This window comes from Mesoplodon densirostris, chromosome 6 (assembly GCF_025265405.1).
Source record: "Mesoplodon densirostris isolate mMesDen1 chromosome 6, mMesDen1 primary haplotype, whole genome shotgun sequence".
Classification (NCBI taxonomy): domain Eukaryota; kingdom Metazoa; phylum Chordata; class Mammalia; order Artiodactyla; family Ziphiidae; genus Mesoplodon; species Mesoplodon densirostris.
Window position 1 is genome coordinate 82,444,071 of NC_082666.1, and position 16,535 is coordinate 82,460,605.

The 16,535-nt window shown below is 37.2% G+C and overlaps 1 protein-coding gene and 1 pseudogene across 2 annotated transcripts in view; one reads left to right on the top strand and one right to left on the bottom strand.

The window, feature by feature from the left end:
* Positions 1-16,535, bottom strand: part of TRPM6 (transient receptor potential cation channel subfamily M member 6) — a 141,010-nt gene that overhangs the window by 53,080 nt on the left and 71,395 nt on the right. For both annotated transcript variants that reach the window (XM_060100901.1, XM_060100902.1), the window contains exons 17-21: positions 15,005-15,233; positions 10,519-10,671; positions 5,279-5,425; positions 1,772-1,900; positions 218-469 (exon numbers count right to left, since the gene is read on the bottom strand). In XM_060100901.1, coding sequence (XP_059956884.1) covers positions 218-469; positions 1,772-1,900; positions 5,279-5,425; positions 10,519-10,671; positions 15,005-15,233 — 910 coding nt within the window. The remainder of the gene's footprint in view (positions 1-217; positions 470-1,771; positions 1,901-5,278; positions 5,426-10,518; positions 10,672-15,004; positions 15,234-16,535) is intronic.
* On the top strand, positions 5,433-8,267 carry LOC132492333 (dynamin-like 120 kDa protein, mitochondrial; annotated as a pseudogene).

Genomic DNA, 16,535 nt, shown 5'->3' on the forward strand with positions numbered 1-16,535 from the left:
TCTGGCCCTAACGAAAAGGGTAAGCTGAGTATTGGAATCAACTACCCAATATGCTATCCAAGGACATTTGTTAAATATGAGTTTATGGTTATAAGGAAAGTGGGGATGAAGTGTGTGCTTCTTTAAATAATTTCAAAAGTTAAACCAATGTATGTGAACCATGAAATTAAGTAGAACTGTTAAAAGAACACCAGATTATACAGCAGACTGTACTCACCATTTTTGCAATCATGGTCACGTAGGGACCAGCATGTTGATTCACAGCAAAGAAGTCCAGGAGCCGTGAGAACCAGAATATGATGTCGATGCAGTATATTAGTCTTCCCGCCGTGTAAAAAGGAGGGTCACCCCACCGAAGGCCAAAACCCACCAAAAACAGGCCAATAGCCACAGTTTCCATCAGATTCCAGTACTCACTAATCCATACCTTCACCTTTTGAGTAAACTTCCCAGGTTCTGAAATATAGATCTAAAAGATGAAAGAAAGAGGGAAACTTAAAGAATGGGTTATAACCTAAGATCAATATGATCTTTAATGCATCAACTGTTCTTTTAAGGAGTATTTTGAATCATGCCAAACCTTAGATCATAAGGGGATTTTGGAGATGTAAGTTATCCTTGGGGAATGAATTATTTAAACAATTCTATAAATGTAGTTTAATCTCACTGTTAGTACTGGCCAGCTATTTTAAAATGAATCAGAATTTTTTTTAAAAAAAGAAAAGTTTTTCTAGCTTTCCTTAATCCTAAACTAACATAGGGAAACACCAAGACGTTTAAAACTCAATACTGCAATGGAATATAGCTGCAATTCCATTTCATGACGTATAGCCTAGTGCAAAGAAACCGAAGAATCCTGTAATCTGGCCCCACTACTGCTCTCTAGTGAGTAGTTAGCAAATTACTCAGAACATGATATTAGAATTCACTATTATAAGAAATTACCCCTGCAACAGAATATCAGACAAACTGCAATGTAAAACAGTAAGAAGCCATTTTCTCTGAAGCATAATAAAAATGGTAGAATTCGGAAAACATTTTTCTGCTAAATTGTTTTCTACATATATACAAGGTTGGTCATATTAGCTCTAGGACAAAATCATTGTATGTAAATGCACAGAGGTAGAGAGAGATACATATACAATGATATCTAAAACAGCCTAAGTCATACGGTATGTGATTGCGGTTGTAACTGGATAGGAATATTCATTCCTTTTCTTTTGTTTTAAGTGACTCATTGCAAACTAAAAATGAAAAGTTTGCTTTGTTTTGTTTCTTGGACTACTTGCCCCAGAGGGATTTTTATCTTAAATGTTCAAAAATGTTTAGTAGGAACTTTCAAAAACTATAAATGAATTCTTTACACATTGCACAACTTTAGCCATTTATGTGCCACTCTGTGACATGAAAGCAATAATATGCAAGTAATGTTAGGCTATAAAAAAAATCAACTTTATAAAAAAAACACTTTTGGGAAATCAAATAGTTGGAGGGTCTAAAAACAACTAGACACCATCACTCTAGAACTGATAAACACACTAAGATGTCCTCTAAAATAACTGCTTTCAAAGAGCAGCAACCAACAGAAAGTATGTGGCAACAATAAAAGGTTGAGATCAGAAATTTTCCCCCTAATTACCTTTCCTGTAGCATACAAATCAAGATCGTTGCCTGACTCACCCTAATACTTGACCTCTCCATTTTCATCACCCAAGCGCAGAACACGTCTAGCAGAGGTATGTAGAAGACAAAGGTAGAAGGGATTACTCACCTCCCTGACTTTCTCAATGGCATTGGTGAAGATGTAAATGATAACGAGCCACTCTTGCACAGTGGGCTGGGGTTGCATCTCCACTAACACGGTGTAAGTGAACAGCATGAGGAATGCCAAATACAACATCTGTGAGGGGGACATGAGTGAGAGTCATAATGGAGGATGCCAAGCAGACACAGACCCAAATGAACAGAAACACACAAATGAACTTCACCATGATAGCATGAAAATATAACTGGGACCACCCTCTGATTATTGATGACATAATTATCAAAGAAGGCATAAGAATCTACAGTTTTCTATTCTAGGAATTTGTGGAAGGAAAGAAGATCACTGTTCTCAAATGCATGGAAATGGACATGGTCACATCTTCTTGACTCCTGACCACAATTTTCAGAATCCTGACCACAATTTTCAGAACCCTGCACATTCCGGCATGGACACAGTCAGGCCAACAGCAAGCCAAGAGAGAATCACACACCTTCCCCTCCATTTAAAAAGAAAACGTGTGTCCCAAGAATGCCAAAGGAGCAGTGTTAGTAGGCGCCTATTTTCAAATATAATAAATTGTGATATTTACTACTGCTGGGAGTTTTATCTTATGCTGATTAAAATATTCTGGTTACCACTTATGGTCTGGGTTCACGTCTTCTAACACATGACTCACTGGGCCTAGGCAGATTACAGAACTTAGTCAGGCAGCTGTTTCACGGTCCTGAGCTTTCCATAAGTGAGGGGTTCCCAAAACAGTCTATGCCACCTAGAGGCTGCTCTGCCCAGAGCATTCAACCTAGACCTGCAGGAAAATGCCTCACTAATGCCACTTGCCAGGCTGGTGGAGTGTGATCTCTGACGCAGGCCGATGCCACTGCATACAGCGTATGATAACTTCCATAATGCAAGTCTACTAAAGGCATGACAGGAATGCAGAGGATGAAGCTGGATTTGAGACTTGGAGAAAGAGGTTTATCAGTTGAGTCTTGTAGGATGAACACCATTTCCAGATAAGCAGATAAAGGAGGAAACAGTTTTCCATTTGGAAGTGGCAGAACAGAAATAAAAAAAGCTTAAAGGCTGGAGGTTAAAGAGCCAGAAAAGTATACATTTGTATAATAGAAGGAGAAAGAAGACAAGATACAAAAGGGAATTTTTACATAAACTGCACATCCATGAGATGCAGATATGTAAAAGATAGAAACGCATTTATAAACATTAAGCATAATCCTTCTAGTGAATTTTAAGCATTTGTGATAAACTGTTAAGTTAAAATGGTTTAAAACTGCTGTGTACACTATGATCTCACTTGTGAAAAAATCTGAAAATATTTGGATAGAAAAAAGTTGAAAGCAGATGTTAAGAATTGCTATCTCTGGATGCTAGAAATATAATAAAATTTGATTCTGTTTTTTTCTTAAAAAAAAAATTCTGGTTACTGGAAACGTATTGTCCAATTGTGAGTCTCTGTAGTTAAAGACTGTTGATGTTTTTATCTACAGCACTTACGCACTCAGCCTGACACATGATAGACATTCAAAAAAGTATGTTTAATTACTGTGTATATTAAACCTAGATTTCCAGTCTATTCAAAGAATTAATACACGGTAAACACGTACACACAGATACACAGTGATTAATAGCTTTGTGATCTTATCTAACATTCTTATCTTCTCACAATTCCCAGAAGTAGAATAACTACACACACATTTAAAACTGTGACACATATTGCTAAGTTGCCTGCCAGAAAGGCTTTATCAGTTTCCAAAATCACCAACAATGCATGAGACGGTGCAGTCTTTTCAATAGCTTCAGAGACAATGCACAGTGCTAGCTAACGTATTAAAAATCCCAGATCAACGGAGAGAAAAGTGCCTATGTGTGTGTTCCTTCTCACAAGAATCATATTATTTTAACCTGGATCCCTATTTCTCATATCTTTTTGAGCTCTACCTAAGTTTGATAGGTCTTCTTCTAAGCTTAGTTCTACATAGAGAATGGCTGAAATCACTTCTGACTACACCATTTGATATTATATACAATAGGTGATACTTCAGGCAGGCATAATGGGTATTAGCATTGCCTATGAGTTAAGAAGCTTAGTAGAGAAGCATATAAAAAAGTTAAAGTAAATTCTATTAATTCTGTACTTCTCTAGGTCTATGTTTCAAGGGTTAATATATTTGATGACCCCTTAGGAACATAATTTAAATAAATTTAAATGATTAAGCAGTCATTTTTTACATTGTTTTCATTGTTTTTATGGTGGCCAGGCACTAAAACACTGTAGATATTGGTGGTATTGCTTCTGACTCTTCTTTTTTTTCTTTCCAATTCTCAAAAAGATATCCAAAAATGTTTACATTTCTTTTTCATCATAGCATTTATAACAAGACACTGCTTCAATAAAGCACACGTACCATAACCTAGCAATGTAATAGCCATGACTAAAAATGCCTGTGTGCACTGCTAACACCATCCTTAGCTATTTTTGTAGTTGCTGTTGTTCCATTTGCTTAGGTTTACTACTGTCTCTAAGAGTTCATAAGCTAGAAATTTCTAAGGAAAGAAATAGCTGAATACTCTTTACCCAGTGATGTGACTATGGTTAAATTCTCTCGAAGCTACTATCAGAGTCTCTAGGATTTTCTGTATTCACAAAATACAGAAAATACAGTATTTCCATATTCACAAAAATGGTGAAATCTCATCATCTGAATGAAGATTTTATTTTTGAAAACAGATAAAAGTTATTCTGAGCTATGTACTTATTGAATAAGTATATGAAGTAAGTGTGTGGTTGGGCAAGTAAATATTTTGAAATATAACACATTTAGACAAATATCCTTTTGTAATTACTTCAAAATGTTTTAGAAATATACAATCTTGAGCAATTTAACTAACTATAGGTTAGCATTAGAAAAATAAATACTGTTAAATAAATGTGAAAAGCACTCAATACATTTAGTTGTTTTCTCTGTATCTCTCCCATCCATGATAGATTTAGTATTTGTTTACACAATTCAACTTCTAAAATTTTTCTTGTCCTCTACATATTTAGAAGCATTTGCAACTGAAGACAAAAAACAAACACTTGAATTTTTTGGTCTATATGACACATTATTCCTACAAAGAAAAAATCAATTCAACTGCTGATTTTTTGCCGAAGATGGGAAAAGAATCCACTCCCATCACTTAATTCCACAACCATATTGTTCATTCTATTGTTCCACACAGTTTCAGATTCTGAGTCCCAGCTGTGTTAACTGGAAGCACTCAAAAAACGAAGAATGCTTGTGCCTTCACTCCCAAAGTAGGAGAGATCTGCTCTCACCTTTTCTCACTTCCCTCCAATCTTCTTCCCTACCTCTTTTGTCATTCCTCCCTTTTTTTTAAGTGCACTTTTTACATTTTTATTACAAGTTGGTAAATCAGGCATATCATTATCAACATTATCATTAGCAATTAATCATCCTGAATACTATATATAATTTTTGAAATGAGACCAACCGTATAAAACCAAAACTTGACAATTGGAGCACTGTAGAACTCATAGACTTTCCTGGTCCATGGGAGGCTTTGGGGCCCACTCTTTAAATCAAAGTGCTGATTTTCATCTGGTTTCTCATCGGGGCCACTTTCCAAATCATACTCTTTCTGTAAAATGAGCAAACAATCATTTATTGTCAGAGGCGTAACTAAAATACTGACATTTACAAGTATCTAAAATATTATATATTTCATAAATACATAAATATAGTAAAAATATTAGAAATTAACTGGGCACCCACCTGACAAATTATAATCTTAGACTTGAACGGAAGGAAAACTACATGTACTGTATCAGTCTTTGACAGGGTAAGGAGAACAGGGTATTTCTGAAAAGCAAGCTGAGTCTCCCATAGGAAAACCTAGTCAAACTGAGTAGTTCCAAGCACTTAAAAATGGTCCCTCTTCCTGTTCTTTTTAATCTCCTTTATCAGTAATTTTGGAACCTAAGGATATTAATAAAATCCTTGTGAAATCAATAACAGAGAATAGAATTATGTCCATAATACAGGAGGACAAAATAGATACATAATGCTGAAACATCTTTCCCAAATTATAGGGAAGTCAGGCATAGTGTTAGTTTGAGGATTCTGGCTTTGATAGCTTCTCCACTCATTTATAACAGAGGTTTTACCTGAAGCTCACGGACTCTCTGAGCTTCTGGAGTTCCGTGAACCTCCTGCAATTATATGCAAGTATTTGTGTTGTGCATGCATTTTTCTAGGGAAAGCATCTTCCATCAGTTTCTCAAAAGTTATGGGCCAGCCTAAAGGTGTTAACAGTTGTAGGTGGTGAGAAATGAGTATCTGTGTGACAAGGAAGTGGTTGCATAAATGTGACTACAGAGGTGTCTACATAGAAGAGCTGTTAGAAAGAGAGAAAAAAGAAAGGAAAAGAAAGGAAAACAAAAAAGCACTTGCAGCCTGGTTGCTTTCAAGAAGAGGGAACTTAGGGATGATGAAAGAGAAGAAAAAGAGATATCTCTTTTTTTTATGTGTGGTTTTAATCTTTTAACAGGAAATGTGGGCTTCCCTGGTGGCACAGTGGTTAAGAATCCGCCTGCAAATGCAGGGGACACAGGTTCCAGCCCTGGTCTGGGAAGATCCCACATGCCGCGGAGCAACTAAGCCCGTGCGGCACAGCTACTGAGCCTGTGCTCTGGAACCCACAAGCCACAACTACTGAGTTGGTGCGCCTGAACTTCTGAAGCCTGTGCTCCACAACATGGGCCTAGAGCCCGTGCTCCACAACACAAGAAGCCACCGCAATGAGAAGCCCACACACCGCCAACGAAGAGTAGCCCTTGCTCACTGCAACTAGAGAAAGCCTGTGTGCAGCAACGAGGACCCAATGCAGCCATAAATAAATAAATAAATAAAGTTTTTTTTTTTTTTTTAAAAAAGCATTTTTTTTGGAATTCAAAACTCCTAAAGACAAGCATGCTAAAGGCACATCAAATGACTACAAGAAATTGAAGCCTAGGGCCTCCCTGGTGGCGCAAGTGGTTGAGAGTCCGCCTGCCGATGCAGGGGATACGGGTTCGTGCCCCGGTCTGGGAGGATCCCATATGCCGCGGAGCGGCTGGGCCCGTGAGCCATGGCCGCTGAGCCTGCGCATCCGGAGCCTGTGCTCCGCAACGGGAGAGGCCACAACAGTGAGAGGCCCGCATACCGCAAAAAAAAAAAAAAAAAAAAAAGAAATTGAAGCCTTGCTGTGTTGGACTTTTGGAAAATGGTATGAGAGTCAATTGAACAACAGGCTGATAGTTTCAAAGCAACACATTTTAACCTTGAAACTGAGTAGAAGAATAACTATCCTCGCCTGCAAGAACCTGACTGGAAAAAACTATTTGAAAAAACTAAAAATGAAATCCTCAATGAAGTTATCAGTCTGAGCCACGTTACACCAAAACATTGGGAGGAAATTGTTCAGCAGTCTTTATGGGAAAGAGTATCAACTCATGTGATTGAAAACATCCATCTTCCAGCTACACAGACCATGAATTCAGGGACTTTTAATACTACAGTGGATATCAAGCTTAAACAGTGAATTGATAAACAGCTTCTTAATAAAGCAATCGAGGTTGCTTGGGAGACCCTACAGGAAGAATTTTCCCACTTCATGACAGAACCAAAAGGAAAAGAGCATGATAACATATTTGATAAACTTAAAGAGGCTGTTAAGGAAGAAACTATTAAACACCAGAAGTGGAATCATTTTGCGGAGGACAGCTTGAGGGTTATTCAACACAATGCTTTAGAAGACCAGTCCATGTCTGATAAACAGCAGTGAGATGCAGCTATTTATTTTATGGAAGAGGTTCTTCGGGCTCATCTTAAGGATACTGAAAATGCAACTGAAATATGGAAGGTCCAGATTGGGAAAAGAGGTGGTTACATTGGAAGAATCAGACCCAAGAACAGTGTGTTCACAATGAAACCAAGAATGAACTGGAGAAGATGCTGAAATGTAATGAGGAACACCCAGCTTATCTTGAAGTGATGAGATAACTACAGTCCAAAAGAACCTTGAATCCCAAGGAGCAGAAGTAGATCCGAGCTTGATTAACAATACTTGGCACCACGTTTATAGAAGACATTTCTTAAAAACAGCTCTAAATCATTGTAACCTTTGTTGAAAAGGCTTTCATTCCTAACAATGGCATTTTGTAGATTCTGAGTAGGAGTGCAATGATGTTGTCCTACTTTGTCAAATACAGTGCATGCTTGCTGTCACCACAAATACTTTAGTGCAGCAACTTAGAAACCCTGAAGTCAGGCAATTAGAGAAAAATCTCAAAGAGGTACTAGAAGATTTTGCTGAAGATAGCGAGAAGAAAGTTAAATCGCTTACTGCTAAACAAGTTCAAATGGCTGAGGACCTCAAGAAAGTTAGAGAAACTCAAGGAAAACTTGATGCATTTATTGAAGCCCTTCATCAAGAAAAATAAATTGTAATAAAATCCTACTCATATTATAATCAGCTCTGCATACATACAAGAAAACTCCAAAGTCTTTGTCCTCCATTTTTTTCTTCTGCTATTCCACCTTTCTGAACATAAAATAATCATAAAAATTTTAAATAAATAAAAAATAATTTTTAAAAAAGAATAATGGCTTTCATTCTATTACCAGTGCTTTCATCATATTTATTATCACACTATTACCATGACGACAAAGCACAAAGACACTCTAAAAGAGCATCTATGTCCCTCCTGTCTTCGGCTTTCTCCCAAAATACATAATGTCAATTGTGTTCCTCAACTAATCAAGTACATTATACTTAATGAGCATTATGAAAACTTGTATGTCCCACCAAATGCTGCCTCTACCCCTTATTCTCTGATTAACAAAATTTTAAACACAAAGCAGATAATCCAAAACTGTTGCTTTAGTTAAATTCAAAGATAAAAGAACATTGTTACTATGATTATAATCCATTCATAACAGACCAGATTTGAAACACTTTTTCAATAAATGCTTTAAATTGAATAATGGTGAGGTATCATGGATAGTCTGTCTGATTATAGGCTCCATAGTAGCATGGACCGCATCTGCCTTAGTTAATGAAATGCCCCCAGAACTTGTCTGGCTCATGGAAGGTAGCTATTAGATATTCGTTGAATTATTAATTGATGTGGCCATGTCCAAACCACCAGGTGAGCAATTGCTGTAAGAGAACCACTATATTACAGACAAAATTTAATTTTTCAGGGAACTGTGAGGGCTTACTATCATTTTTGAATGTTAAGAGCACATTTAATTGCCATTCAAGGAAGGAGTTCTTTCCCTAAGAGTCTCCACTTTAAGAAGAACTGCTTAGTGGAATGCTCCAGCTATCTGCAATGCCTTCAGTTTCAGTGAAAGCTTATCTTTCTATGAAACCTCTAAGAGCCAAAAGTGAAGTTACATCCACTTCCAAAGCACTACTTGCAACCAAGTGCCAACATATTTACATATTTGTTTGTAGACAGATGATAAACAGTTTCCTTCATTGTTTACTTCAACAAGCTAATTAAACTTAATGTGAACACTGAAGTAGTATAAAGGCAAACATATATATGTGAATGTCTCACATATAATGATTGCCTTCTATTTCTAATGGGGTTAGGCAAGCACTACATTTCTTCTCTTTCCTTAAAAAAAAAATTGAAATGGTCTAAACTTAGTAACCACATAATCTAACCAGTACAATCACAATTATGACAACTTGACTAACCCAGCTTTGCAAAGGAGAACTCACACTCTATTGAGTTTAGAATGTACCTGCCATCTTGGACTCTGAGAACCCCAAATGGAACTATCAGGCTTAGAAAAGTGGGAAGGAGAGGGGAGGGGAGGGGAGGGGAGGGGAGGGGAGGAGAGGAACACACATATACCCAAACAGGCATAATAGTAAAAATATTTAACAACTGATCCGGTTAACTGTTCTGGCATTAACCAATCAGAATAAAGGCTCAACCAATCACAGCAGGTGCCAGCCATACAAACTAATTATAATTATTTTTCATTTAACATTTATCAAATATGTTTTTAATATTATGACAAATACCTCATAAGTACAAAAGCACATCAGACAAGATGATAGCTAAAGATGCCTCACTGAAGTATTAAGTACCAAAAAGATGTTTACTACATCTCACAGTAAATGACAACTTTATCAGCAGTGATACAAGTTGAATCATAAAATTCAAGAAATATATGCCCAGACAGCATATTGGAGACTCTCCAGTGAAGATGGGTTGCAATAGAAGCAGCTCAAGTTGTCCATGAAAGACTATACATCTAGGAACTCAAGTAATAACTATTCAAACTCATTGGATATAACAAATGAAAAAACTATGGCGTGAAACAGTGAAGATCAATGCACATTTTAAACCAGCATCTTCTTAAATAAAGATTTTTAAGGATATGAGGCATCCCTTATTGTAGCTTTAGAGAAACAGTAAGTCTATTTATTCCACTAGTCACAAAGGAAAATGAAAAGTTAAGCAGCTTTCAAGACATAATAAAGTCTTTGATTTTGGCAGAAATAGGATATTTTGCTTAATAATATATGGGGGTTAATTAGAACCATCATACACGCTATACCTGACCTTACTATAATATGATTAAGATCGTTAAATAAATAAGCTTTGTGTCTGTGTATGTTTGCGTGCATGATGAACTAGGCAATATAGTTCATTATGATATTGCACTAACCAGAGAAGCACTTTCTTTGGGAGCGCTGCCATTCTGGTCACCGTTATACCACGTAAACTGGGAGTCCTGGGACTGGGGAACATGTGACATCTCTGCTTTGCTTTTAAATTCCAATGTCAAAATGGTGGGTGGGAAAAGAATACTGATGATGATCTTTAAAAGAAAAGAAAACAAAGTAAGTAGTGAGGGTTATACAAGGCACAAGTATGATCCAAATAAAGTTAAGATTTGGGTGTATATAAAATGTCAGATCCATCCCCAATTCAGTGGATATCCTGATTGTATACATACTTTCTGACTTGAGAATTCCAATTCTAGAAGTGTCTCCCTGAGAAATACTCATGAATCCAAGCATGTGTAGATAGGGATGTTCTTTGCATGGCTATTTGTAATAGCAAAAAATTAGTGTCAACCTGAATGTCCATCTATAGAGGGAGAGCTGATGTGAGACAACCTAACAGTGGAATACAGTCAGCCCTTCATATCCGTGGGTTTCGCATCCACAGACGCAACCAGGTGTGGATTAAAAAAAAATTCCAGACAGTTCCAAAAAGCAAACATGAATTTCCCAATCATTGGCACCTACTTACATAGCATTTATACTGTATTAGATAGTATAAGTAATCTAGACGCAAAAGTTATATGTAAATACTACACCATTTTATATAAGGGATTTGAGCATCCACGGATTTTGGTGTCCTGAGGGGTCCTGGAACCAATCCCTTGTGGATATTGAGAGACAACTGTACTATGAATCATTGAAAAGACAAAAGCAATTCTGAATATAATGAAAGTTACATTGTTAAGTCTAAAAAGAGCAAGTTATAAAATAATATGCACAGTGTAATCCCATTTTAAAAAACTAAAAATTAAAAAATACGATGCATATACATATATGCATTTGAAAGTTTAAAATACATATACCACACTGTTATATGTTATAATACCCAGAGGCATGGCAGTGAGAAGTATTCTTTTTCAATGAGCATATTGCTTGAATAATTCTTTAAAGCCACTAAGTAGTTAATATCATATAAAACACATGAAAATTTATTCATATTATAAAATCAAGAATATAAAAACATACCAAGTCACCTTCTGTTAGATGCATCTCCCATCACACATATATTTTCTCTGCCAGTAAAACCCAAGATAGAAATCTAGGCATCCATAATTTTTTCATTCTATTGCTCACATTCATGAATTTATTTATAGTCTATTCGAAAGAATTTTTATGTTCAACTTGTATTGGCCTTTCAGGGTAAAGAGTTTAGAAGATTTACTAAATATTGTGACAATCATCTTGGTGAACATTATCTCTTTCGAGCTAAAATTAGGCCTAGTATTCTGGGATTCAGTGAATAAAGGTAAGATTAACCCAGACTATATGCCACTCATGATTAAAGAAATTAAAGTCATGTCCTTGTCGACTTCATTTTTTTTATGCTGAAATGACCTTTTGTTGTTTTGTTTTGTTTTTTTATAACATCTTTATTGGAGTATAATTGCTTTACAATGGTGTGTTAGTTTCTGCTTTATAACAAAGTGAATCAGTTATACATATACATATGTTCCCATATCTCTTCCCTCTTGCATCTCCCTCCCTCCCACCCCTCTAGGTGGTCACAAAGCACCGAGCTGATCTCCCTGTGCTATGCGGCTGCTTCCCACTAGCTATCTATTTTACGTTTGGTAGTGTATATATGTCCATGACACTCTCTCACTTTGTCACAGCTTACCCTTCCCCCTCCCCATATCCTCAAGTCCATTCTCTAGTAGGTCTGGGTCTTTATTCCCATCTTATCCCTAGGTTCTTCATGACCATTTTTTTTTTCTTAGATTCCATATATATGTGTTAGTATACAATATTTGTTTTTCTCTTTCTGACTTACTTCACTCTGTATGACAGACTCTAGGTCCATCCACCTCACTACAAATAACTCAATTTTGTTTCTTTTTATGGCTGAGTAATATTCCATTGTATATATGTGCCACATCTTCTTTATCCATTCATCCGATGATGGACACTTAGGTTGCTTCCATCTCCTAGCTATTGTAAATACAGCTGCAGTGAACATTTTGGTACATGACTCTTTTTGAATTATAGTTTTCTCAGGGTATATGCCCAGTAGTGGGATTGCTGGGTCATATGGTAGTTCTATTTGTAGTTTTTTAAGGAACCTCCATACTGTTCTCCATAGTGGCTGTATCAATTTACATTCCCACCAGCAGTGCAAGAGGGTTCTCTTTTCTCCACACCCTCTCCAGCATTTGTTTCTAGATTTTTTGATGATGGCCATTCTGACCAGTGTGAGATGATATCTCATTGTAGTTTTGATTTGCATTTCTCTAATGATTAATGATGTTGAGGATTCTTTCATGTGTTTGTGGGCAATCTGTATATGTTCTTTGGAGAAATGTCTATTTGTTGTTTTGTTTTAAAGCTTGATTTCCTGTGAAGGTTCTCTGGACTTTTCCCAGTCTGATTGGATTGGATTTTTTGTGTGTTTGTTTTCTTTTCCGATGTAGAACCCAAAATACATGCACTTTTCCAGGTCTGGAAACACCACAGTTTGCAGGCACAATGATATTACACTAATTAATTCCTAACCCACTTCCTGAAAAGGCTCCACATTCTTTTGCCCTTGACCATTGCAGAACAATTGGCTTGTGAAACAGTATTCAATGAAATCAATATTCCATTTCCAAGGAACAGGTCAGTCTGTTCTCCAGAAGCACTTAAATGAGTTTTCCCTTCCACATAAAACTCTACAAGGTCTTCCTCCAGTCTTCATCCACATGGAATTAGTCTGACCAGGACTTTTACATTTGCAAAAGTGTTCCCAAAACTCACAAGCCAAGCACTGAGGAATTAGGATCCAGGCATGGAGAGCAATATGGTCTACTGCAACTCAAAGATTTTAAGTAGCTAATCAGTCTTCTTTGTCAACTCACTATGTTTGGGGGCAAAAACATTTAGTCTTGCTTCAATTAAGCCTCTTTGTTGATATAAAAATAAAGTATACAAGGAGCAAAAAGTTATTAAGTTCTCAGTAACAAGGATTTCTATTCAACTAAAGTATGTACAGGACAGAACCATGGAGAAAATTATTCCTCAAAATCCCAGCTATCTATACCCCCATCTCACTCTCTGCACATTTAAAAAGAGTTATTGCCAGCACTTGTGTAGCTAGAGGTGGACCCATTTACATCTCTGCTTCATCATTTCCAAGGCTGAAATCGAAATAGATCAAAGGAGAACTTCTTCTAGAAACAATTGTTGTTTCTCCAAAATTTTGTTAAAGAGGAATCTATGTGAAATAATTTCTGGTTGACATTTTTCTTGTTTCCACAATCTCATTAGTGGAATTAAAATGTACAAGCTCTTTTATATATTTTATGTCATATCTTTTATTTGTTTATGTTTTCTATAGTTTGCCCACCAAAAAAAATGTTTTTAAAAACAGTCATTCTGGGCTTCCCTGGTGGCACAATGGTTGAGAATCCGCCTGCCGATGCAGGGGACGCGGGTTCATGCCCCGGTCTGGGAAGATCCCACATGCCGTGGAGCGGCTGGGCCCGTGAGCCATGGCCGCTGAGCCTGTGCGTCCGGAGCCTGTGCTCCACAACGGGAGAGGCTACAATAGTGAGAGGCCCGCGTACCGAAAAAAAAAAAAAAAAACCATTAAAAAAAACAGTCATTCTATTTGGGACACATCATACTTTTAAGAGCTCTAAGAAGAATAAAATTAAAATATAAATTATAACCTTGTGTAGCTCTTAATGATCATGCTTCATCCCCTTTTTTTCTGTTTCATAAGCTATGTAATTCTTAAGCATGACCATAACCTAGAGCTTTTTAGGCTTAGGTTTGATGTCAAAAATTAAATGCCTTTAATAATTAACTAAATTACTCTTGATAATTCAAGATGAAAGATGAGGCTAAACCATAATGGAATAGAAAAATTTGGAGATAGTTAGTGGTGTGAACAAATGTGTTTGAGGGCAGCTTTATAAAATAGCCATTTATTTCCTGAAACATCACATTAGATGAACACAACAGAAATTGTTAATTTTATTTAGTTTACCATGAGTTAGTACTTTTAAGCTGAGAAAATTTTCACTAAAAAGTCTCATATACTTCTGTTATAATTATCAGAGGCAATGGTGTTTACTAATAACGAAATCTTGTTTATGTTTGTACATGCTTTTAACTTCTTCTAACCAGCTTCTCATGAGTATGCCTTTGTGATGGATGGAGCTGGCACACTTATGCCCATTTTTTAAAAGAAACTGTGGTAGTGGGAGATAACGTAATTGTCAGAGGTTCCACTGTGAAGATCTCAGCTCATCTGTGAGAATCAAAGACATTAACTAGTTTTCCTGAAGGTAATCTTCTGGAGCAAGGGAAAAATGAACTCAAGAGTATAGACCGCAAGAGTATAGACTAAACTAACGTTAAACTCTATAAAGCAAGTAAATATACCTTTAACCATGAGTTTTTCCTCATTTTCAGACGCCCCATCCACATATCTGTCAGTAGCATTTGGGTACAAGTATGTGAAACAAAGGGCCTCAACCCTCCAGAAACAGCCAGTTTTAAACAGGTAGAATTGCTCCAGTTCTTGAGTTCATAGGTCAACAGTTTCATGGCCATTCTTTCATTCTGTTTGAATGCCTTCTCCAACACATCCAGGGCAAGCTGGCCAAACTGCCTGCAATGACACAGTGGTGAGTGGCAAAAATAAATGCAGGTGAGAGCCCCAGAAACATTAAAAAAGATTAGGTATGAGACTCAGAAAAGACCAAGACAAAAGAGGGAACAGTAAAATGCAGAAGCTGTTTAAAAGGGATTGCTGCTCAGGAAATGGATTGTTCTCCCTTTCTTAAAAGAACACAACTAGAGGGTTTCCACCAGGAGTGCCTGAGCTATCCATGGGGAGAAGCGAATCCACGCCACAAAGCAAGCTGTGTATGGCTTGATGTGGGGCTCCCTGATAGTACCTAATAAAGAATGTTTTGACAGAAAAGATTGTTCAAAAACTGAACTAGCATTTAAGGAAAAACTGTGGAAACTCCCTCCGCCACTCCTTTTTTTTTTTTTTTAAAGATTTTAGGGGGCTTCCCTGGTGGCGCAGTGGTTAAGAGTCTGCCTGCCGATGCAGGGGACACGGGTTCGTGCCCCAGTCCGGGAAGATCCCACATGCCATGGAGTGGCTGGGCCCGTGAGCCATGGCCGCTGGCTGCGTCCGGGGCCTGTGCTCCGCAATGGGAGAGGCCACGTCAGTGAGAGGCCCGCGTATCCGAAAAAAAAAAAAAAAAAAAAAAGATTTTAGGGACTTCCCTGGTGGCGCATTGGTTAAGAATCTGCCTGCCAATGCAGGCTCAAACAGGTTTGAGCCCTGGATCGGGAAGATCCCACATGCCACAGAGCAACTAAGCCCATGCGCCACAACTACTGAGCCCGCATGACAACTACTAAAGCCTGCGCGCCTAGAGCCCACGCACCACAACGAAGAGTAGCCCCCGCTCACGGCAACTAGAGAATGCCCGTGCACAGCAACAAACACCCAACACAGCCAATAAATAAATAAATAAATTTAAAGATTTTACAAAATACACAGATGACTTAAGTAAGAAACTAGAACTGGAGACACCCCCAGGTGATCTTCTTGGAGGTTGTTTTCTCTAAAAAGTAGACACTGTCATTCTCTGGAATTTTTAAAATCAAAATGATAAATTAGTTTCTATTAACTCTAGCTTGCTTTCTTTCCCTTCTACTATAATGCTTCAGTAAATCAAAAAACCAAAACATTTCTAACTTTTCTATCTTCTACCATCACTCTCTGGTAATTTAATATATAATACATTTATTTGTTTTCCTGCCTGAGCTGCACTTAAAGAACAAATTTTAATATAACTTAGTATCAAAGAGTTTGAGAGTTAGGAGGGACTTCCAAAATCATTCATTGAACATTTTATAGTTAAGAAACTAAAGTCCCGAAATCTGGTCAAGT